The sequence below is a fragment of the Helicoverpa armigera genome, chromosome 3 (assembly GCF_030705265.1).
Source record: "Helicoverpa armigera isolate CAAS_96S chromosome 3, ASM3070526v1, whole genome shotgun sequence".
In the NCBI taxonomy this organism is placed as follows: domain Eukaryota; kingdom Metazoa; phylum Arthropoda; class Insecta; order Lepidoptera; family Noctuidae; genus Helicoverpa; species Helicoverpa armigera.
This window is the reverse complement of record NC_087122.1, coordinates 10,352,048-10,376,428: the sequence shown is the minus strand read 5'-3', so window position 1 is coordinate 10,376,428 and position 24,381 is coordinate 10,352,048. Positions and strand designations below refer to the sequence as shown.

Sequence of the window (24,381 nt, the reverse complement as noted above, 5' to 3'; positions counted from 1 at the left end):
ATCCAGACCTACTGCTAAGCTGTAGAGCCCCCAAATCGCAGTAACTTATAAAGCGGTTTTTTAAACAGCGAAAAACTTTTTGACGCTGAGTTATTTATAAATACTTTTATTATAAACTAATATATTAAAAGTATTAAAGCCAAGAGTTTGCTGATTTTCTCCGGAACTACGGGACCAATTTAAAAAACCTTCGTGTTCGATCTCTCGAGACGCGCCGTAATCGCTAACGCAAGGAATATTGCTCCTAAGAAACTAGATTAAATAAAACCATTTTACTGAATAAAATAATTTATTTATTATTCGACATTTACAGTTACAAAGTTAAAAAACGTATTTATTATTCCCTAAAATGGTTAAATAAATAATTATATTTTTCCTAATGCTTTAAAATCTTTTTATGGTAAAACTCCTGAAATGTTTTATGGAACATGACACATGGTGTAACTCAATGCACTTCCCCAATTCTACAAACTAAATGATTAGGCCTTTAACCTTAAGACTAGAAAAATAATTTGTTTAGTCCTTATTATAGGCCTTATTTTTCAAATATTTATTAACATAATATATTCATGAACACTGCAAAGATATCACTACCAATATTGGTATTTAACATTCACTTGTTTCTAATTGACTGTCATGCATTGTTCTGCATTTTTGATGCTTTCAATCAAATATTCTCTCAACCCATTTTTATTGTATGATGTATAAAATTGACTAAGTAAAGAATATTTAAGGCTCACAACTTTCATTCCTAAAATTTTTAAATGTGTTTTTTTCATGACTTGTGGACCAATTAAATGTTCATTATCAGAACAGTAGTGATCAGGCAAATGAATTAAGATAGCAATATTTTCATTTCGCTCAGTTTTGGATTTCCAGTTAAATGTTTTGCTGCCTAGACCAACAGAGTGTAACATAACATCCAACAGGTATGTCTCATCAGAAGGTAAGTATGGTATTGACACAGAAACAGATAATTTATCTTGACCTCCTGCTATATTCACCAGAGTGTCCATTATTTTTTCCAAAATATTTTTTACTCTATAATCTTGGGAAATAGGTTTTGACCACTGATTTTTTGGCAACAAAGGACCAGAGTACTTCTCATATTCAAGTGTCATTGCAGTATCAATTAAATAAAATCTTTGTAACATATCAGGGTTTTTCACTTTTGTCAGGTACTCCGGGCTTAGCATTCTGGATACTAATGTAGAAGGATATTTACCTAAATAAATTAATGACAATAATATTGAACTAAGATCATTACAACTAATTTTATCAAATCTTTCATTTAATACTTTATCTACAGCAGTCCAGAAGGCCAAACTATTTTCAGGATCAAAGTGCAGATAACCATATGGATATATAAATGATCTGAGAAAACTGGGAGGCACTATGTGCCAGTTACGCATGAAGTATTGACTGCATGAATTTAAAATCTGTTCATTGTAAATTTGGAATTGCATACAAAAGTTTAAAATACCAACAATGAGAACATAGCTCTCAATCTTTTCACCTTTAAATTTCATGTATTTTTCAACAGCTTTCTCAATTTGGTTATCAGTATATTTCAGCCTTGTTAGTTTAGAAATAATATCTAGCATTGAATCTTCATCTAAGGCATGTATATTGGCATACAGCCAACTGCCAACAGCACCAAATGATTGTACCGATAAATATTTCTCTTGCACAAAAGAGGTCAATATGTCTTGCATAACAGGTGGTTTGACTTTATACCACAAGTCACATAGCTTTTGCTCCAGTAGTGTCAAAATAATTCTCTTGCTCACTTTCAAGCCATGCAGGATACGAAACACTTGTACAATATTAGATTCATCTATTTCATTTTCTTTTGCCACAAAGCCAACCCACAGTTTATCAATAGTCTCTGAATACTTTCCATCATCCTTATTTTTTATTAAAAATGTTATAAACTCGCATATTTGCTCAATGGTCAACTTGTTGTCAATTACTCTGAGAAGTAGCTCATCATGAAATTTATATTTGTAAGGTTCCATAAAGGAAGAAGCTGTGTTTAATATAGCTAATATAGTACGAGTGTCTTCAGTTTTCATAACCACTCTGAGAAGTTTGTCTAATATTGCACCTTTAGCTAAGTTAATGTGCATTCTTCTGGAATCAATAATTAATGACTCTGGATTTTTTTCAATGTCATAAATTCGTTCAATGGCACCCAATGCAATATTTGGCGTTATTTTTGTACATTTAGAAAGCAAAGAGAATACTTCCCGGAGATCCAAGCATTGTTTGAATTCCTCTTGGATCAGCTGATAGCTCAGTGAGTCATGCGCACTTGCTGTTTGTTCTTCGTTTGGCTTCTCTTCGATGTCTGAGAGATCTCTCAACCTCTTGATAGCTACGGGAAGTTCTTGAACATTAAATCCATTTTCTATTAATATTGTGCTACTGCTGAATTGTGGATTATTGCCAGATTTGTCGTCACTGAACGTTCGTGGCGTAAATGTAAGTAATGAACCAGATAACGAAATATTTCCATTGCTGGAAGACAGGATATTGTTTTTGGCTTTTAAATACGTTCTTCTCAAAACCAATGACATGTCGAAAACATAAACAAATAAGCACAAATAAATAAAAACAAAGCAAAACTTTTGCGATCACATCTTTGACAACTATGACATTGAATGTGACATTCAGTCAGTGACACGAATGGAGAGAACGAATGAATGACTCGGTACAGATCCAAGTGAGGTCTGGAAGGTAATCTTCAAGATGTGATGTGCAGTGCCGGCTTAAAGGATTGCGGGGCAATCAGAAGACCATCGGAGGCGTTGGATCTTAGGGTGCACCAGCCGAACCCGCTCAGGACAGTAAGTCGGGGCAAAGCACAGTATTTCTCTATCCCGAAAATGCTTTTTTCAACTCTATCTAAATGAACATTTGTAGTTTGCTGAAAAATTCACTCGTAACGCAAGCATACATACCTAGACACCTTGTTGTTAAAAGATTAAAAGTTAGGTCTTTTTCAAGATTATGAAAACAGTATTTTTTATTGTCTGACATAAAAATGCATCGACAGCTTATGACGAAAGATAGAGAAAATAATTTCTTTTAGGACGTTTCTCGACCGTTGTACGGGCAACATTAACAATTTCACAGTCAGTTATAGTCTATATATATTTATATATATTTTGTATATAGTATTTTATTTTTAGTTTTGTATAAAGATAAGTAGTTTAAGTTTGTATATATGTATAGTGTGTACATTGTAGAAATAGATTCCAAAAAAATAAATACAATTTCGTTCGTTATAGTCAGAATGTCAGAATGAGAATGCAGTTGAAGTTTTTTTTTTTTTCATTCATAGATGAAAGAATCATGCACATCGAGCTTAGAATTATAAGGAGACGCCGTTTTGATATTGACGTATCTATAGTTATATAAATATGAAACAAACTATGCAACATAGTTCTGTCTCACTCTTTCTAAGCAGATAAGTGTATTTGAAAACAGGGACAACAATATTTTTGTGATTGCGTAAAATGGTGACATTTACTTTTGAAATCCTCCTGTTTGTAGGTGCGTGCCATATCTGGCCATATATGTCATGGTAGTTGTGCTGTCAAATAGGTGCTCTTCGTGACTTATTTTTGCTATTTTATAGAATATCACTCGTGTTTACTTTTAAGACTTTACTATTTCAATAGTGAAATAATCAACGAATATGCCTATGTGTTGTATTGTGAAGTGTGGTGCTAGGAAGCACCAAAATCAAGCTGGATTGTCTTTACACAGGTTAGGAACCTATTTTTGCTAGAAACTACATAAAATAATTCACATTTTATAAAAAATATGTTACGGGAACATGAATTGATGGTGAAAGTACTTATATTTTGGTTTATTTCTGTATAAAAACCTATATTTAGAAATAAATGTTGTTTACAATAACATGTTATATTGGCATAGTGCTGTGCAGTTGTCATAATAGTATCGATATAATATGCACTTAATAAGTCTGCTTTTACAAATTTTAACATGAGAACTTACTGTCCCTAAGACACTGAGCCCTCAGAGTTGTGTATTATTTTCAACAAAACATCAGTTAAAAACATTTTGATTAAAAAGGCGTATTATTAAATTCAGGATTTTAAAGACATATTTTATTGAAAATAATATGTTTTGCCTTTTTATTTTCACATGATGCTTCTACGGCGACCACGGCACGGCACGGCAGTGCTTCCGCACAGACGAGCAAATCGGAATGCAAGTTGCAATATTTGCTTCAGAACTTAGTTACCGAATATAGGTTTCGAATTGTATAAATATTTTTTTCTTATCACTAAAATTGTTTTGTACAATCGATTAATACATAATTAGCTCCATTTGCATTATATAACTTTCTCATGAATAGCTTGAAAACGATTTTAAATTATTGTATTTTTTTTAAGAGAGTATCTCCTTATGGCGTTTCTTGCGGATTCTTCTTCATAGGACCGAATCTTTGGCACCCTGCAACTAGTCTGTCGTGAAAGAACTTTCATAGGGCTATTTGAAATAATAAATAATTACTTTGCCTGTTTTTTTTTTTCAAAGGTATCACCCTACTGAAATGACTCCTCCCATTTGGTTGATGTTGTTGAGGTTACCTATTAGTATCAGTGAAGTTAATGTGATAGTTAGTTCTATGACGAAGAGGTTATTTATACTCGGTTATTTTTATGCACCCAGTAAGACTCGTACATACTTCTAACTAGAATACAATATCGATATTTGTTGAATCCGGTAGCGGTTGGGTTACTAAAATGTAACTAAAATGGCGCCATTACTAGGGTTGTCCTAGTAATGGCGCCATTTTAGTTACTACTGCAGACTGACAGTAGGTGTGCACGTTTTTTTCGTGACATTTCCTGTCCCTATAGTTATATGTCAATGATCATGCAACATGCGTTTTCATTCATTGTGACAGCACAATCAATGCTCATTCATTTAGTTCATTCTTGAGTCTTGTGCCGTTTGTATCCTATTGTGTTTCTCCTCTACGTTTTTTGTGTATTCGTTTAATTTTGATAAGATAGGACAATAATTATGTAACACTAAAGGTATTTTAAATATAATACATTAATATTTATACTCTAGTGAAAGGAAGTTAGGTTAGAAAACCCGGACAAAATAATCTTACGGTGATAAATTTTGAACTCGTCGAGTCAGCTGATATATTTTTCGGTAAGTTCGATTGTTATGTTGTTCGATGATTTAATTGTTATTTTTAAGATAAACGTACATCTTCGTGAAATAAAGCTTTAAAAAAATTTCGCTCATTTAAAAAATACGTAACTCTTATCTTTTATGAATACATTTAATGAGAAGGAATTCAATCCTATTTCCACTACAAAAGAAAGAACAGGAAAAAGCTCCTTCTTTTTCAAATAATATAATATTTAATTTTCAACTCTTCCCTATCAAAGGGCCGGTTTACCACATCATTTGAATTTTTTATTCAAATAAAATCCCAATGTGATGTTATAATAATTCTTCATTATTTTATTTTGTAGGTGGTGCATAACTGAGGAATATACAAAAAAGTTACAATGCCTGATCAAGTGGTGAGTATTATAGATGTAGATGTTATTATATTGTCATTAAATACCAATCAAACCACTTGATTAACATACCTATTATTTCTGCATTAATATCCATTTTCATTAACATGATGATGCATGCCATGGTACATACTTTTGTATCGACAGCGTTCACATTTTTGCATTATTTCTACATTTTGCAGAAATGATTATCAAAAATAATAAGTTAATGTTAGCATAAGAGTTAAAATACCAGTGCCAAAAGACCACAATTATTCATATCCTGACTTCTCTCCCAACATTCTCTTTGCTAAACACATAATAGGCACGGGAATATATTTTTATAATTGACTATAATTGAATTGCTGCAAATTCATAGCAAATTATTAAACAGTATCTAGAAACTCATCCATTTAAAAAACTTTGTATAGAATGCGAGACAATTATGCATTAATTAGAGCTCTTGTTAGAGCTCATGAACATAAATAAACATTATTGGCTATGATCATAGGTATGTTCCCCTGCCTCATGTAACACTAACAAACAGCCAATCAACCTAGTTGACCAATGGACACATGTGGACATGTCTACACATACATACATACACCTCTGCTGACTCTATACTCAGTTCAATTAACACATATTTAAGAGGCCTGAGTGTTCTGCCTAGTTGTTATATATTTCCAAGTGAGGACAAATCACAGAACATTGTCAGCAAGGCGCGATAGCTACAATGTGTACCTTTTTACGTGATTATCTTAAAAGATAAGAATACCTAATGCAATGTTATGTTTGCCTACCTCTATGAAAACATTTTTTGTTACTTCTCTTTACCAGTTTGTGTCCCATGCGGTATTGACGTGTGTTCTGTTCAATAGTATTGAATTACAAAGTAATTTGATGGAATAGGCAAAAGTTGTGTTTCACCCACATATCACTATCAAATTGTCGCCGATCATATTACGGGAGAACGTAGACATTTGTATTATAAATTAATTTTATTACCGTCTCAATCACCGCATTTGACCGCAAGTAAGTAGCTCAAGTTTCCTGTCGATATAAAGTATCAATTACATAATTTTGCAATTTGCTTGCTATCACAGAAATTAATCTACGTCGTTGCAAAAAAATCGATAGGACTAAGTCATCCAAAATAATGTTTGAAACGATGCCCTAATCTCATGCTTTCGTCATACCATTCAACATCGATAATATCTTATCAAAATAAAATCTTTCGTGATTTTCGCCACTTCAAAATAAACTCCTCATCACTCAACAGTACGTCAACTTTGTTTACAAAATACTTAAGGACATGTGTATTTTTCCAGATGGGTTTACAACTGAAATGGGGGGTAGCCGGCGTGGGTATGATAGCTCACGACTTCTTGACCGCGCTGGGGACGCTGCCGGCTGATCAGCACAAGGTCGTCGCCGTGGCCGGCAAAGATATAGAACGTGTCCACAGATTGGCCACGCTCCACAAAATCAACACAGCTTATGAAGGCTACGAGTCACTCGCGCGTGATGACTCTATAGGTAACAAAACGTCCTATTGTTTAGACGAGGATCAGTCAACACAAACAAAAGATAACGAGCTCGAATCATTACACTTGAATGACTTTGACACTTCCCCTTAACATTACACTGCGTTGGAGGACAATTTGCCAATAGCCTCTACTAACCCGTCTGATTTGCTTAAGATCTCGTAATATTTTCCTATCATGTTTTGTAAAAACTTTACTAGACCTGCAACTAGGTACTTACATCCAAGACATCTTCGAAACCTGAAGGTTCTACCTTAGGTTTCAATTCATAATCTCATAACTATCATACCCCATATAAGCGCATCTTTAAACTTAGATTTGCAACCATAGCGATATTTCATAAGGTTAGTAATCAAAATAAAATTGATGACCAAATTCATGGTCAAGTCAGTAATCTTCACTGACAATATATTTAAACTAAATATTTTGCTAAACGTGGCTTTTAAATATACTAAAACAAAAGACTAAATTATCCGCCTGTCGATATTTAAAAGAGTCGCTTATTTTTCTTTGACTGTAAATGTACGAGTATTTCAATAGAAGTCGTGTAGTCAAGGAAACGTTTGGTCTAAGTATTAGAAGTTTGTAGCCATTTGTTAAAAATAATTAAGTAGTGATTGTTGTACCTAAGGTCAATTTACAAAAAAAAATGTTTTGCACCTCTATCAAACACATAAACATCAAGATTCAGCTTGAAACATACTTTCTAGATTACCAACAGGACTCAATGCACAAACGCTCACGCACATTACTTCCGTGTGACATTGCACGATTTCCTATAAACTTACAATATGTGTAACAACTTAATAGTAGAAATTGTCGTGTCGTTTCATTTTTAACACGAGGTTGTACTTCAAGGTGCCACACTAACACGATACGGCATGCAACGCCGTTGTCACACAACTACACCAGCCTTCGACTTATCGGAAATATTTTTCTTGTTTCCAGACATTGTATTCGTGAGTGTTCTCAATTTGCAGCATTACGAAATAACTAAATTAATGTTAGAGAATGGTAAACACGTGCTATGCGAGAAGCCTATGGGCATGACTTACAAACAAACTAAATCGCTGGTGGACCTGGCGCGCGAACAGAAACTCTTCCTCCTTGAAGGAATGTGGTCGCGGTTCTTCCCTGCTTACGACGCTTTGGATCAGCACATATCTTCTGGCGGGCTTGGGGACATCTATCACATCAGCATACAGTTTGGGGTCGAAATTAACGACATTGAGAGGAACTTGTAAGATATTTATTGTCATTCACTGCCTATATAATAACGCTTACCCCATCATCATCATGCTTCTATTATAAAAACGCTTATTTTATAATGGTGACACTAACGTTCGTATTACAGAAACTGAACTACCTACTCAATAAAGATTACACAAAAATTCTATATCGCAACTCAACATCCGTTCTCGAGGATCAATCTGTAATACGAACGATATCGAGTATCGATTTACACCAATTCGATTCTGTAATCGATGACCAATTTCAGAATGAAAGATTTGGGCGGCGGTGCAGTACTAGATCTGGGTGTTTACATGTTGCAACTAGTGCAATTCATATACAAGGAGCCACCAACCGACATCGTATGCACAGGACATTTGAGCAAAGCTGGAGTGGACGAGTCCATTTCTTGCGCGCTCAAATACAAAGATGGCCGTACCGCTACATTGTCGGCACATACGAGGGCCAATATGCCCAATAAGGCGGAGATCGTTGGCACCAAAGGAGCTATTGCTGTAAGCTCATATTCTATTGTCTTACTACATGTTCCCAGCAATGCATGCATAAATCATAATTTTATACGTAGTAAAAGGCGGTTCTAATTTGGTTAGGTAAGCTTTCTCGGCAAAACGGCTGATCCGATCCAGATGTTGGACGTGGAGATAGATTTCTTTCTGATGGGATGCGAAATTGTTCTCCCGGGAAAACATTTTTTTTTATTACAGTCTTGACCGTGATATTGTCAAAACAAAACAGACTTGCATGTCCTTTTATCATATCGCCTACTTCAGATTACGCCACGTTTATCAGATAATCCTAAATCGGAAAATATGTGACGTCATAAACCGTTGCACTATTGATTTATGCAAATACTACTTAGGTACACTACTGACCAAAATATATTTAAAAATTACTAATTAGCTCCAAAATAAGGAAAAAAATAATAGGAAAATCTAAATATATGGGATAGGTGACTTTTTCTCAAAAATATTTCAAGCACCTAGGTAGTGCATTTGCACTCAACTAAGTCAACATTTCAATTATCAGTCCAATGCAAATCTCGATAATTGTTTATGTTCACAGTTGGACTATTTCTGGTGTCCCACCGTGCTACAAATATCAGCTGCTAACAACACAGAGTGGAGTTTACCCAAAGGCAAATACAAGTTCCATTTCCATAATAGTGCGGGACTCAGTTACGAGATACAAGAATGCTGGGATTGTATCAGCAAAGGTATGCATGGTGTATCTTACGCACTTAACATAAATATTATTGCAGCTCTTAACAGTTCGCAGGCAAAGAAATCAAAAACATCTGTAACATCACATACTGCTTTATTTTGAAAACATTTCCGCTCGCAATATCATCTTTTTTCATTTTAAAATAACAAGTCGCATGTTTACCTTCTTCAAACACAAATGGCACGATCTTTCAGACTTAGTGCTGTTTGTAAGTAGTCATTAACTCAATATAGATGTGCAAATAAGTACGCAAATCTCTGTTACTTCAACGTCACACCACTTTTCGTCTTAAAAATGGTAATTTACTGCGTTTTGTTTTCTTTGTCCATCAATTATATGATTTTGCGCACTGTTTAAACAATGCTATCGTTATGATTTTCTCCTTCACGTGTATTTTATGATAATTTATATCATGCTGGTTTATTACAGGCTTGCTGGAAAGTCCCAAAATGAGTTTGGATGAATCTGTTCTATTAGCTAAATTGACTGACACTATGCGCGCTCAAGTGGGTGTCTTAGAAGCTGAACTAAATTGAGGGAACAAAACGAATGCCATTACCTTAAATGTTAGCCAGTCCAAGTTTACATAATACTTAAATATAACATATACATAAAGAGATTTGCTTTAATTATATTATATTGTAATGCTAAGTGCCAGTGGAACAAAAGAGCTATGCGTTGTGATATTTTACCTTTATTCGGCTCATACATGTTTATGAAAGTTACTTAAAGTACAGTATTTACCTCAACTAACTGTGATTATTAGTATGTTGTGAGATGGTTGTTAAATGTTAATATAAAAAATATATACCGCACAAATTCATTTCCTCGTTTTATTTAAACAGTACAATTTTGGTTAATTGCTTATTATATAATCTCGATATAATTTCAATAAAGACTTAAATTCCTAAAGATATCTCTTGAAACGTTCTTCCCTTGTTTGGGGAGGATGTCTAAATAGTTTCAAGATGTGGAGAAATTTCAAGGGTGGCCTGTTGAGGCATGGACGTCGTCCATATTGCGAGGCAGAGGTTGAAGGCAGTGCGTTTATTTGTCATAGCTGTCAAGCACCTGGCGAATGATGTTGGCACCCTCGCGGATTTGTTGCTCGGTGATGACGAGTGGTGGGGCCAGCCTGATGGTTTGTCCGTGGGTTGTCTTGGTCAGCAGACCAGCGTCACGTAGCCGTAGACATACGTTGTACGCTGGGATGCCTGGAATCGCAAAAGTTTATAAGTTTTCATTGCCCGAGAAATTTAAATCGGTGTCATCAACATATTTTGGGTATAACGGTTACATTTAAACTAAAATCAGTGATGTTCTTGCAAGGTAAAAAAGCGTAATACGTACTGTCGTGAACAACAATGGCGCACATGAGACCTCTGCCGCGCACTGTCGTGATCTTGTTCTTGGGGATCTTGTTGAGCTCCTCCACAAGCACTTTGCCGAGTCTCTCCGCATTTTCACATAATTTCTCCTCTAGCAACACCTGGTATCAAGGACAAGGTAGACGGTTAATTGGCGATAGTTTAATGCTGGCCGCCTAACATGGTGCCAGTAGAAAATATTGTTCAAAACCACCCAAAACTCAGTGTGATCCCGTGAGTGTAATTGCTGAGCCAAATGTTGGCCTAAAATTAATATGAATGTGACCATTTGGATCAGGGGGTATTATAAGTATAGTATGGTCTTTACCTTCACAGCTTCCATGGCAACTGCGCAAGCCAAAGGATTGCCGCCATACGTCGATCCGTGAGTGCCAGGCTTGATTACCTGTATAAACATAAGAAAATTGTTTATTTCGCATTCGGCCTCTTGGCATTCGAACTCTACTTCTAATCGTGATTACAAAACGTCACGTAAAATTCATGGATATATTCATATATCAAACGCAAAAGATCAGATTTAGTGAATTATACCTACCTATCAGAAAAAAACATAATGTTTCTTATGCATCATAAATTAAACATCTTAAAACAATCCCTTATCATAGTATCAACATACTCAATTATCTATTGTTATTTTTTAAAGGCGACTACTGAAAAGGTTGCAAATCCAAAAAATAAAAAAAAACTGTTTCGAATGGCTGGCCGAAAACAAAGGTCGCTTACATCCATGACGCTGTTACTAGCCAGGACCGCGGAGACTGGCAACACTCCGCCACTGAGGGCCTTGCCTAGGATCAGGATGTCAGGCTTCACACCTTCGTGGTCTACTGCTAACAGTTTTCCCGTACGACCTGCAATAGGATAGAAAATCATGATAGCGGTCCTGCTGGAATATTGTAGGTAATTGATTGTTCTATTTCCCTTCTTGTCGCATACACTGTGTAGGTGCATAAGTAAATAAATAATATTGCATTATCCACATGGGAACTGACGGAACCATAGCTGCCTCCTGGCCCAGTTTAGTGTTCTCGGATTCGATTCAAGTCAAAGAACCCTAAGTCTTAAGTGCTGGTCTTAATATAATCTTACCTAATGTAAGTTGGATGCCTTAATAGTTAGATACCTTTAATAAAAACCAGACAACCTAGGTATAAGAGGCATACAGTTCAGTACTAAAAGTGATAAAGTTTGCCTCGCATTATAAAATAATCAATGACAGTTCAAAATAATTGCGCGTAATAAACATGATAGGGTAAATATCAAATGTTTTCAATGTAACCATAATAAGGCAATGTAACATAGGGTTTTGCGTAAGCTAAATGACATAAGGTTATATACTGATAAAAATTCATGACGTCGACATCGTTCAAGAAACAAAGTTATCAGCTGTTATTTTTGCTGGTCTAAAACTGGACTATCACAATGGAAATGTTTTATTTATATCCTCCGTATCTAAAGTTAAACGACGAAAACACATTCATCTATTTGTTTACATACAGTGCGATAACCTTTCGACCTTTTAGTCTATTTTATGAACGAAACCCAGTATCAAGACTTCACTTTCACCCTTGTGGCACTGGGGTGTGGTACCTACCTATGATACATGTTAAAACAAAAACAAAAGATGATGAAACTGGCTAATACTTGAACATGTTTTGACTAAGAGAGATTTATCATGACATAACCCAGAATGACCTTTACAGTAGGTACCTAAACACCTACTTGTACTTACCCAAACCAGTTTGTACTTCGTCTGCGATCCATAGGACGTTGTGTTGGGTGCACAGCTGTCGGACTTTTCTCAAGTATCCGTCATCTGGGATAATGGTGCCCGCTTCGCCCTGGATGGGTTCTACCATGAAGGCTGCCACGTTGGGGTCTTGAAGAGCTTTCTGTGTGTAAAAATATATAAGTCAATTTCAGCCCCAACTTCGAGATTTAAATGTTCTGGTTCTGTCATCATTTGAACATACCTCTAGAGCATCAATGTCGTTGTAAGGAATTAACTCAAAGCCTGGCATGTAAGGGCCAAAGCCTTGGTAGCACGAGGGATCTGATGACGCCGACACAGCTGATAGGGTTCTGCCCCAGAAGTTGCCTTCAGCGAAGATTATCTAAAAGCGAAAATAAGATTTTTTTTATTGGGATAATAGTGGCCTGCCTTTAATCTTAATTTTTAGGATTGTATTTTCCTTGAAACTATAGTCTCCCCGTGAGGTTCTGCGAGCTTAAGGTGGTTGCAACTCTCGACTCTCTAGCTGACGAACTAAAAAGTTTGCAAGTGTAACCACGTGTCGCGTCCATATCAACATAAAGCAGCAGAATTACAATTCGGACCGGATTCGTCCAGTGTTCACTAAGTCTGATAACCCGTGTTTATATAACAAAATGATTGATAAGAATTATCCAGACATTAATAATATTAAAGTGCATTGAGTTCTTTGTATTAGGTTAATTTGATTAAGTGCTCCGATAAGTTGGAATTAAGTATTCCACAATGCACGTCATGTAAATACTTTTCATAAAAGTCCCCATCACAATTTTTTGAATGAAACGAAAATGGATCTTAATCAGGATGTCTATGTCAGAAAAGGGATGAAAAAGGACTTACTCCAACATAATTTATAATAGGTAAAAAGTTAGTCACCTTTGCCTGTCCATCGGGTACTTTCTTGACGTCATACGCCCATCTTCTGGCAATCTTGCAGGCGCTCTCGCCTCCCTCTACTCCAGTGTTCATCGGCAGCAGACGATCGAAGCCGAGGAGATCCGTCATGAACTTCTCGTAGTTACCCAACTGGTCTGAGTAGAATGCTCTGAAACGAGGATTTGGATTTGGTATAGAGGAGTCATTTTAACTGCGATGTAAAATGGATGCTCGTGTCCTATCCCGCTGCTTTATAAATTAGGTATAAATAGGCCGATGAGGATTAAAATTACCTGGATACAAGTGTAAGTTTATCAGCTTGCGCCTTCAGAGCGGCAATAATCCTAGGGTGGCAGTGACCCTGGTTCACCGCGGAGTACGCGCTAAGGAAATCATAATACTTCTTTCCTTCCACATCCCAAACGAACACACCTGCAAGGAAAGAAAAATAAGAATTTACATAAAATGTCTGAAAGTCTATTTGCACTCATAATCGCTCAAGTTCACTGTAAAGAATTTTATCAGTTAATTCCTACAATCTAGTTATTAACATGTGTCTGAGATTTACTATAAACCAACTAGAGCATACATAATAAAGATTAGAAAATACATGCTTATTATTTATTTATGTAGTTCGTTTTTTATAACGTGAGGTGAAGGTAACAGTTTTATTGATACTGTAAAACTATAAAATTATCTAGAGACGCGCTCATACAAAAAATATTCCTAATTGTCAGCTGTCCTTTGAGCACTTAATTACCTTTAGGTAAATTTAAGGCTTGAGATGTTCTAATTTTTCTTAGTCTGGGCGCACCCTTAGAACTAGGCCGCTATCCCGCGTTTTACGAGCGTTGACGTCAAAGGCGCGTCGCGTTCCTTCCTCGTCAGAATCCATCATTCATCTGATTGTAAGCCTCAAATTAATAGTAGTTATTATGCGTGACGTTAACGTTGCGATCAGCGGACGTTAATCTTGCGCAACATTGGCGCTGCGAAACGTTTGAAAGACGCCGACGCTCATAAAACGCCAGTGGGATAGGTACCGGCCTTACGAGAAATAAAAAGGCTATCAAAAAGTTTCAATGTTAATGAAAGAAAGATTGTTCGCTATCTGTTGTTTATAAATTGATTCATGAAATAAAACTGCCTTATCTGCATTAACTTTGGGTCAAGTATGTATTGGGGGTATGTATGTAGGTATATAGGTAGGTACCTCGATGCTATGCCTACTTATCACAATATGTGCTTTCTTTACCCACTAGGCATCAAACTTTCAGAGATCCCGAAATAAGTTTACTTATAGCCGTTATTTATATTTCATCATGTTGGTACTTAGGTACCAACCAATATGATGACCTACCCTCTTTGTTATCATAACATGGGCACATAATAAGATAATCGTGCAAAAACGTTACAACTCTGATTAAATAAACTTCCAACAGAAATATCGATAACACCATAGATATATATAAGAAAGAAACTGTTATTCATATTTCAATGCACACGCGACTACAAAATACGACTTTATCTTCTACACATATTGTAAGACTCACATGTTCACAGAGAAGACTCACAGAGTTCACATGTTGAGTGAATCTTCGTAAAAGAGGCATTGTCTCGTTTTAATTTTCCGCAGTGCAAATCACGAACTTATGAAACGATACTCTAGGAGCTACACATACCCAAAAAGCTCTTCTTTTGCCTTAACCGAACCTTCAGCTTCTTCGAAGACATTATGCGGTCTTCAAAGCAAAATATTAAGAAGCTCTTAAATCTGGATCAAGATGAGGGCAAATGGTCGGATGTAATTTGTGATCGCGATCCTCATCAATGAGAGAACGACGAAGAAGGAGATGCACATCGCACCTACCATAGGTACAACAATAGAGACCATAAATTAACAGCTAAAAATATAGTAGATTAGATTCCAAATCCTTGAGATATGTAAATATAACCTTCCTTGCAGTAAAGAAATTACCGGTTAAATTACCGGTATAATCTGGCTATCAATGATAAGCGTAAGTAAAACACAAGTAACACACTAATATTATAAAGAGGAAAACTTTGTTTGTTTGTTTGGTTGTAATGAATAGGCTCAAAAACGACTGGACCGTTTTTAAAAATTCTTTCACCATTCGAAAGCGACATTATCCACGAGTAACATAGGCTATATTTTATCCCGGTACGGGCAGTAGTTACCACGGGACGCGGGTAAAACCGCGGAAAAACGGCTAGTGTAAGATAAAAGGAATGAAATTAATGTAAGCACTTTAGAGACGATACACGACATAAAGGGATCGCATTATTTAATTTTTTGTTGTCCCTAATGACGTGCCTAATAACAATAGATACTCGTACCTACTGTATCCTAATTAGGAAGTAAAGAAATTAAGCTCGAATGAATAAATCACAAAAAAACTTAAATAATAATGAAGCCAAGTTAACTATCAGGAAATAAAGGGACACACATTCATGGACGCAGAGGGGGATGTAAGACATTGAGCCTGAAACCCCTCAGACAATATTTTTTTTACCTAGGTATTAATTTATCTAATACCTACTAGCCATCCATTTAAGGATGTAAGTTACATGTGTACTACCAAACCTTCCACTTCTTATTATAAAAGCGCTCTATCTATTTTTCAAAATGAAGTTTTTGAGCTTTTCGCGAGCAGACGCGGAAATATTAATTATTGGATAATGTTGTGTTATAAAATTGTATTATTTAACCATTGAAAATTGAGAAAAATTACAATAGCATTTTCTTTTTAAAGCTCAAACTAAATAAAATCACTTAGAGTCCCGAGGCATGTAAAAGTGCTTATAGCCTTGCCCGATATCGATTTTTTTTTAAACTACTTCCTGAAATTACTTATACTGTCCAATGAAAGATTTAATTGTTTATACAATAAATAATACAATAGGTTTTATTTATTGTATAAACAATTTGTCGGGACACCTTTCACTCACGGACGCAATTAAAACCGCAGGAAAACGGCTAGAAAGAAATGTTGACACTTACCCTCGCCACGGCTAAGGGCTACAGGCACCGGGGCGTAGTTGCGACACCCATACTTGTCTTCGAGGGCGAAGATCTCCTCCGACGACAACTGTTGTTCGTTCTTTCCAACCATTCTGCACAAAAATATTTTCCAAATATTTATTAAGTAATGGCCTAAGTAACGTCAGTAAGATTCTTCAAATGTCAACAAATCCTCCGTGAATGTGTAATAATTAAGTTTTATTAAAGAAATACGTACTTTATTCGTATTAATCTTTCAACAATCTGAAGCTGAAGCTTTAACGATGAAGATCTGTGCTAGAATGACAAAAAATACTATCATGTGGCTTTATATAGTACCGCGCTTGAGATGAGACAATAAAGAGCTTAGATTGCAGTCTTTGCATAGATATATTAATTAAATAAATATTATTAATCATGCCGTGCCCGGTGATAAACTCACAATTGACTTATTGTTTAATTGATTACAGAACACAGAAATGACACCGAAAACCAGTTGGCGCTAGCTAATAAACAAACAATAATTACTTATGAAGAAGTCAGTAAACTCATCTTTCACTCAATGTTACTGAAGTTTAATTATAAACTAATATTTCATTCAAGTCTCTCAGAATAATTGCCTATAAATAATATTACTCAGATAAATACGTTAATAAGATAAACTCTTTGTAGGTACAAGTTAACTGAATTAAATTAAACTGGGTGGTAAATTATGTGCCAATATTTATTTATTCTTACTTTTAAGTATCGATTGTGTGAACTGAGGGAGATACCCGGGAGATGAGTGTCTGCGGCCGAATTTGTCCAATGACTGAATGGAGATAATAAACAACTGGTATAGGAAAATTACAACGTATGGATTGCTCCGCGCGTCTCGATGTTACGTCATGCAGCCCCCCGGAGTCAACATATCGGTATCGTACAATTAGACATCGTCAAAATAAATTGTCTCTCGCGAAATCGCCGTCTATTCGTGCAATATATCTTATTTAGCTTCAATTATTGTGTGTTTATCAGCTCATGTTTGTTGTCTCGGTAGGTGGGTTCAGTGTAGGATAAGTAACACCTTTAATATTAGGTCATGAATATAAGTAAATTCACTGCACAAGTATGAGTGTGTGGGTTCGCTTCCAGGCCAGGCGAAAACCAACGCAACTTTTCTAAGTTTGTATGTACTTTCTATGTATAGGTATCCTAGACACCAATGATCGTGTTTCAGAGTGCACGTTAAACTGTAGGACCAGGGTGTCACTGAACATCTTTGGCAGTCGTTACGGTAGTCAGAAGCCTAAGTCTGTCACATCAGTCCACCACGTGACAACCAGTCTTAACTAGGGGTACTGGGTTGCCCGGGTAACTAGGTTGAGGAGGTCAGATAGGCAGTCGCTTCTTGTAAAACACTATTACTCGGCTGCATCGGGTTAGACTAGAAGACGACCCCAATAAACTTGGGAAAAGGCTAGGCAGATGTTCATATGGAAACTCATATGGAATGATTTACAAGTACTTATAATAAAACGTTTGCTCCTCCGTTGTGTCCATAAACGTAGTGTTTCAGTAATTAGAAAACCATATTAAATGCAAGTTTAACTATTAGGTATGACACAATTTCATTAGTCTAGCTACTAATGAAACTGTGTTATACGAATATATTCATATGAAGTGCAGTGTTATTATAGTATATAGGTAAAGAACCTAGACTCTATTACAATAGTTATGAAATCTTCCCGTGGTCTCAACTGGATGAACAAACTCCGATAAGATTATACCTACTTGGGCACTCTGCGATTGTTCGTTGTAGACACAACGTGATTTCATTTGACACGCCGATTAATTCGCAAATTGATGAATAACACTGGTCTACAGCATTTACATGTATTATTTTCGTGGCTTTACACTGAGAAATAAGATCAAAAAATAGTCCTGGATTTGCTTTTTTGTGAAAAATAAATAAAAAATCAAATAACTTCGTGCGCGAGTCCGACTCTCAATTGGCCGGTTTTTTATTTATAGGTACATTACTTAGGCATATTATAAAAATATAATAAGTAGGTAAAACCCACGCACAAAAAAAAACTTTTTTGTTTACTATTGTATTGTTAGATGTTCTTTCTGTTCGAAAACTTGGTTAGCTAGTTATCTACTCAACATTCCTTTATTATTATCATCACACATGTATGAAAGACGTACACAATGTAAAAATAGCTTTTTCGCGTAACCCTTTTGAATAACAGATCAATCAAGATCAAGAATAAAACAGAGCAGTAGTGTGGGACTGATATTTTCAACAAAATTAATATTATGTGAGCTTTGTTAATTGTTTGATTTGCATAAATTAGATAGGTACAGAGATAGCTTTAAAACCTATAAATATGTATCCCCTCCCCTATAAATTATTAGATGTCATTACTATTATAGATAAATATAAATAATCCTATTCATGAAAATAATTATGTTGTCAAGCCACGGGCTGAAAAAGGAATCCCCGGGCAACCTTATTCAAATTACCTACCTAAGTTTAATGTAGGTTACAGCTATTGCATCGCAATATTCTTTTCGCACTGACAATGCTCCTGCGCAGCAAGTTGTGGATTGATCCCTGGGTACTTACTACGTTTATTTCTGTGCCTGGTAAGTACACCTGCATTTTGTCTATTCTACAGAGGAATTTTCACATCTACCTAGGTATTGTTCAAGATGGTAATGATACTAAATTCCATAACAAAGGGCAAAGGTTACCTAATACTGAATCACTAACTACCTATCTCATTCTTCAAGTCTTCTGTATCTATTAAAAATCAGATGTATCAATGGCTCGGCATTTCGTTGGTAGGTACTTTTGTCGCAGTTTGTAGTAGCAGTAGTGGAAATTAAAAAAAAAACGTTGGTGCACCTCTTTCAATAAGTCTTTGAAAGGGTTGCTCACATCACGTGGAAACAACGTTAAATAAATCAATGCCCCAACATTACTGTTATTCCTACCAACTTTTTAGACCTGTTTGTTTTAATTTGGACTGCAGAAGGATATTTAAACTTTAAACTCGTTATATCCCTACATATCTTATCAGCATTATATTGTGTGTTAACACTACATGAAGTCATTTCAGAGTAAAGATTATAAGATCAGACTGTGATTACATATATAGTTATTTAGTTTATGCCACGTGCGACAATACTGGTAACTTGTGAAACATCTTTTACGTAGGTAATTACCTAAGGTTACACTGACAAGACTTGGTAAATATGGTGTAAACCTCGGAATGGCATTCACTCATTCAGCGCTCTTTTAATTTAACATCCTCGTGTCTACTACGCAATGCTTTAGGTTTCGCACGTTCTTAGTAGCTACCTTATGTTCTGGTGCCATTTAATTAAAAATTCCTAATAGTTTCGGTGAACTCGATAGGAACTGGATTCCATAGCATACCTTCGTATACCTACCTATTTTATTCACCAGTGAGTTGTTACATACAGAGATGCGGAGGCTCTTTTGCCACACCGTCGAATCGCGAATTCTGGCCGAAGAACGGAGACGTACACCACGCTAATTACGTTTGGTCTAATTTTCAGAGAAGTCATTAGGGTCGAAGAGCTAAAGTTAGGTAAGCACCTGTAGCAGAGCATAAGCTGGTTATTCGACCTCTCTGCGCCGTGCGCCTGCCATAAAATAAGGAGCACACATCTGCTTTAGGAACGTCATAATGCTGGAACTATATAGCCGGCTTCGGTGAATATTCGTGTAACCGGGATTCTGTGGCCACTTGACTAGGCAAATCGTTATGATTTGCAATGCGTAATATTTGGGTGAAGACGAGCGACGTAGGTACAATGGGGGCGCTGCTGTCGACGGAAATTCGTGCGTGCTAAGTGCTAAAGGATTTGTGGCAAAAATACTCTCCTTGATAGACACACCTTCGTTTTGGCCCTAGCATAATATATATAGATATATACCAACTTAACATATTTGGCTAGTAACTGCTCTAAGACTGGCTTTTGGCTAGGATTGACAGTAAGGAGCTAAAGATTAAGACAAGTGCTGCAGCAGCTTATATCCACAAGAGGACATTATTATTCATTTTCGTAGCCACAATTACATTTCAGTTTCAAAAGTTTTAATTTAAAACTTCAATTAGGGTAAATAAAACAAAACTATTAACAACATAATTTACTACTCACTAAAGATCACAGCTCATAACTACAATCTAGACAGATGAAACAAAAGTAAGTTTAAAATTTGGATTATTTGTTTAACTGTCTACCAAATAAAATTTACTGCCTGATAATTCACCATGAAGAAGTTTGTACATAGTAATATGAGGTATATTTACATTTAACTATATTTAATCTAATTATGTACAGCAATTAAGCTAATAAAACAATATAAGCACTGGCAAGCTGAGCAAAGTAGACTTGATTATTCGGCATTCCATGGTAAAAAGTATTAGCAACATTAATGTACGAAAATTTTTTATATCATCAAAATCTTCATAGTGATTCTGTATGGGTCAAATGTGCTGTATGTAAAATGTATTTACATGTAGTTGCTTAGATAATTTATATTTATAATCCTATTGAAAATTTACTCTAACTATATTTTAACAGAGTATTAATTTAGAACAACAATATCTCCTTTGTTACAAGTCAACTGTGCTAAGTTTGTGTAGCATTGCTCAAGACCCATTACAATTACTTGTTATCTATTTTATGATTAGGATCACCGGGTTGAAAATCAGGGTATGTGGGATATGAGTTGTGCCCTTTTTCAGGTATCGATGGCAGAGAACCACCCTCCGCAAGGCGTTTGACTTCAATTTTAGCTGCATTTTCTTTCTTCATTTGAGCAATAGCTAAGTTTTTCAATATTTCTTCCTCTGTTGGTGGTTCAAGTCTGGAATGTAATTATAATGTCAAAATTATTCTGCAATACAGTTCTGAATTTAGAATTATAATAGTTTTGATGTTAAATAGTTGAAACTTAGTATGTACATATTTTAAAATGGAGATGATATGAACCCATCTGGAAATGCATATTTGCATGGTGTATGGAGACCACAGAGAGAGCAATTAGATTATAAGCCAGTTTATATACCTGCGACCCCTTAGCCATGACTCCCACTCAGCAGGGATAGGATCCTGAAAGTCTTGACCCTTCGGTGGGCTATACCATCTGGTTGGTTTTCTCTTCCCAACACTGGGATCAGCAGGAATTTCAAAATAATCATTGCCTATGTAATCTTTGCCTGCAATTGAAATACCACATCACATTTATTTATGTTCTCATATTGCAGAAAAAAAGAGTAGCTACATGTTAAAGTTCATAGATATGCATTTACTTATATTATTTGCAGTGAATCTGTTAAAGTTGCGTAGCTGTGTGTAGAAGTTACAAAAATAATGTACGAACAAGGATGCTTAAAGTAATTACCCATGAGATTTCCCCTTATTTGGCGGGGTTTAAAAGAGTTGATAAAATTTCTAGCTACGATCGCCCACACATTACGAGTTGGGCCAGACATCTGAAAGAAGAAAGAAAGACACTATATTTTTTATGGTTCTTACAGATTCTAGGGACTACACTGTCTCAAAAAACATCATTTGGAGCAGAAACATGCCAATAGCATGAAAATGGCCCTGGGCCAAATTATTTACGAATGTTTTCAAATAATCAATCATGGTTTTAATAAAATCATTATCTTGATTCGCATACCGAATGATTGAGGAGTGTTAAATAATAAAATTTACCTCAATATCGTGAGATACTTCGTATCATTAACCAATTTCGACAGATTTTGGGACGGGATTCTGTAAATTCTGTTTTGCTGTCACGTCTGTCAGCTGCCTGGCTGGCTGTCATCTGCATAAAGGCATACATACCATACACAACATACACAAGATTTTCGGAAACGCTCAAAGATTCTTGGATAAAAATAAATAAATATTACCCAAATTGATTGATCGTCGATTGTTCCTTGAGGCATTGCCCGAGCAAACAGACTACCTCCTGAAAAATCGTCAATTCACAGTTAGGCAGCTGTTTTACAGAAAGCTGTAGCACAGTGATTAATTTGAAAAGTATCTTGTTGAGGTTTAAAAAAGCGACAATAAAATCGACTACTTGAACCAGTAACTTTAGACTATTATACTGTGTGATCGAGGCCTAATGAGATTGAGATAATCTGTGGGCTTTCTGCGCGTGGCTGAGCGAGACAGATAGAAGAACATTCAAAATCAAAGTTCGATTGGAGAATCTGTGACCGAGATCGTGTCATCTTTGGGCTAACAAAGTGCTAAAGTTGTACAAATAGTGAATTATACGATTACAATATATTTTAATAACACAAAATCATACGTACTTACGCTGTGGTATCTACAAACATTGATAGTATTAGTGATTCGGAGATATCGCACCAAGAGACGCACATAAAAACCTATTGTGTTTATACAAGGTAGAAGTTGTTTTGCAGTACACAGTGGATATATTGTCGCAAATAACGACAATACCTCAGATTTTTACTGAAGTTTACACCCGAGGAACTAAATAACCAATCACCATGGCGAAAATGGCATTTCAGCACCAGGCTGGAACAGCTATGGAGTGTCTTAGTGTAAGTCGAGGACCACTCCCAGTTTTTGTTTGATTCACTCTTTATTCCTATGAATTACATGTTGATACCTTTTCGCAGATACCTATTACACTCCAAAAAGAGGCAGGCGTTGATTCTGAAGGTAGAGAAGTTATGAAATGCGGTTTTAAAATTGGCGGCGGAATAGATCAGGATTTTCGCAAAAGTCCGCAAGGATATACCGATAACGTAATAATTTATTTTACATTCACGTAAATATAAGTTGATGTGATTTATTTGTAGTATAGTTTTGAATGTTAATCTACTTTTACAGGGTATTTATGTAACAGAAGTCCATGAAGGGAGTCCTGCTGCTAAATCTGGCTTGAGGATGCATGACAAAATATTACAGTGCAATGGCTATGACTTCACAATGGTAACGCACAAAAAAGCTGTGAGCTACATCAAGAAACACCCAATTTTAAACTTATTAGTAGCAAGGAAAGGCGTAACATCTACTTAAATCAATTTGTTATAAACCATCTTACTTATAAACATTATTTAGTTTGTAATTACTTTGAGGTTTATCTATTTATTGTGTTTCAAGAATAGATAATATTTATTTGTTATCTTTCAAGATAACTTGGTTAATGACTAATAGCAATTGAATGAAAACATGTAGGTAAACATCCTTTATTTGCAAAAGTATTGCATTTCACTAATGCAGTAGTTTGAGCTTCAGTTATTCGATTTTACCCACTTAGTTTTGTTTTATAGATTGTGTATTGATGTAAATAGTAGTATTCAGTCTAAACCTAACTATTCTGAGATGCTTATGGACTATTTGGCATATTAATTAATGCCTAAGGCAAGGGCTATATAAAGAGTAAAAAAGAACAATAAGACAGGTGCCAATAGATCACTGGTCACTTGGTCAGCCAGAAGCAAAATATTATGATTATTATCTGAGAACTGCCATTTTAATTACAGTTTTTACTACCTTAAAGAAGTTTTGATACCTTTGAAGTCTGTCTAATTGTTTTTAATTGTATGTGCTTGCTACACCAACACATGACCACTGTTGCCACTGCCCTACTGAACTTTGTATGTTTCTGAAGCTGTACTTAGGAATCTTATCTACAACCTCTAGCTATTTAGTAAATTAGATGTAACATTCATAAACTTTT

At 35.6% G+C, this 24,381-nt stretch overlaps 5 protein-coding genes and 1 long non-coding RNA gene across 9 annotated transcripts in view; 3 read left to right on the top strand and 3 right to left on the bottom strand.

Moving 5' to 3' along the window:
- Positions 1-270: 270 nt before the first annotated feature.
- On the bottom strand, positions 271-2,698 carry LOC110378542 (FAST kinase domain-containing protein 3, mitochondrial). Its single transcript, XM_021337851.3, has one exon. The coding sequence runs from the start codon at positions 2,577-2,579 to the stop codon at positions 624-626; it is 1,956 nt and encodes a 651-aa protein (XP_021193526.3). The 5' UTR covers positions 2,580-2,698; the 3' UTR covers positions 271-623.
- A 667-nt stretch (positions 2,699-3,365) lies between these two features.
- LOC135119224 (uncharacterized) lies at positions 3,366-4,558 on the top strand. Its single transcript, XR_010278059.1, has 2 exons — positions 3,366-3,774; positions 4,214-4,558. It is a non-coding gene; the product is annotated as an uncharacterized LOC135119224 (long non-coding RNA).
- Positions 4,559-4,941: 383 nt separating this feature from the next.
- On the top strand, positions 4,942-10,397 carry LOC110378531 (trans-1,2-dihydrobenzene-1,2-diol dehydrogenase). Of its 2 annotated transcripts, XM_021337834.3 has the most exons (7): positions 4,942-5,202; positions 5,532-5,582; positions 6,887-7,094; positions 8,051-8,342; positions 8,601-8,847; positions 9,416-9,566; positions 10,004-10,397. In XM_021337834.3, exons 2-7 carry the CDS (start codon positions 5,568-5,570, stop codon positions 10,108-10,110), a joined length of 1,020 nt encoding a protein of 339 aa, XP_021193509.2. In that variant the 5' UTR covers positions 4,942-5,202; positions 5,532-5,567; the 3' UTR covers positions 10,111-10,397. The 2 variants fall into 2 exon arrangements, with proteins under 2 accessions (XP_021193509.2, XP_021193510.1); XM_021337835.3 differs by lacking the exons at positions 4,942-5,202; positions 5,532-5,582 and adding an exon at positions 6,349-6,590.
- The window catches only part of LOC110378530 (ornithine aminotransferase, mitochondrial), a 93,544-nt gene continuing 79,556 nt past the window's right edge, over positions 10,394-24,381 (bottom strand). The window contains exons 1-11 of one of the 3 annotated variants that reach the window (XM_064043639.1): positions 17,370-17,428; positions 16,870-16,928; positions 16,632-16,744; positions 13,903-14,041; positions 13,610-13,778; positions 12,936-13,076; positions 12,695-12,854; positions 11,686-11,813; positions 11,270-11,347; positions 10,925-11,063; positions 10,394-10,788 (exon numbers count right to left, since the gene is read on the bottom strand). In XM_064043639.1, the coding sequence (XP_063899709.1) occupies positions 10,622-10,788; positions 10,925-11,063; positions 11,270-11,347; positions 11,686-11,813; positions 12,695-12,854; positions 12,936-13,076; positions 13,610-13,778; positions 13,903-14,041; positions 16,632-16,743 (1,233 nt within the window). In that variant the 5' untranslated portion in view covers position 16,744; positions 16,870-16,928; positions 17,370-17,428 and the 3' untranslated portion in view covers positions 10,394-10,621. Of the gene's footprint in view, positions 10,789-10,924; positions 11,064-11,269; positions 11,348-11,685; positions 11,814-12,694; positions 12,855-12,935; positions 13,077-13,609; positions 13,779-13,902; positions 14,042-16,631; positions 16,745-16,869; positions 16,929-17,369; positions 17,520-24,381 lie in introns of those variants that run through there. The other 2 variants (XM_064043640.1, XM_021337833.3) reach the window with 2 other exon arrangements.
- On the bottom strand, positions 21,191-22,486 carry LOC110378562 (NADH dehydrogenase [ubiquinone] 1 alpha subcomplex assembly factor 2). The gene is made up of 4 exons (XM_021337883.3): positions 22,374-22,486; positions 22,057-22,147; positions 21,721-21,871; positions 21,191-21,519 (listed from the first exon to the last, which is right to left on the bottom strand). Exons 2-4 carry the CDS (start codon positions 22,145-22,147, stop codon positions 21,318-21,320), a joined length of 444 nt encoding a protein of 147 aa, XP_021193558.3. The 5' UTR covers positions 22,374-22,486; the 3' UTR covers positions 21,191-21,317.
- Positions 22,907-23,836, top strand: LOC110378540 (tax1-binding protein 3 homolog). Its single transcript, XM_021337848.3, has 3 exons — positions 22,907-23,236; positions 23,315-23,443; positions 23,529-23,836. Exons 1-3 carry the CDS (start codon positions 23,183-23,185, stop codon positions 23,715-23,717), a joined length of 372 nt encoding a protein of 123 aa, XP_021193523.1. The 5' UTR covers positions 22,907-23,182; the 3' UTR covers positions 23,718-23,836.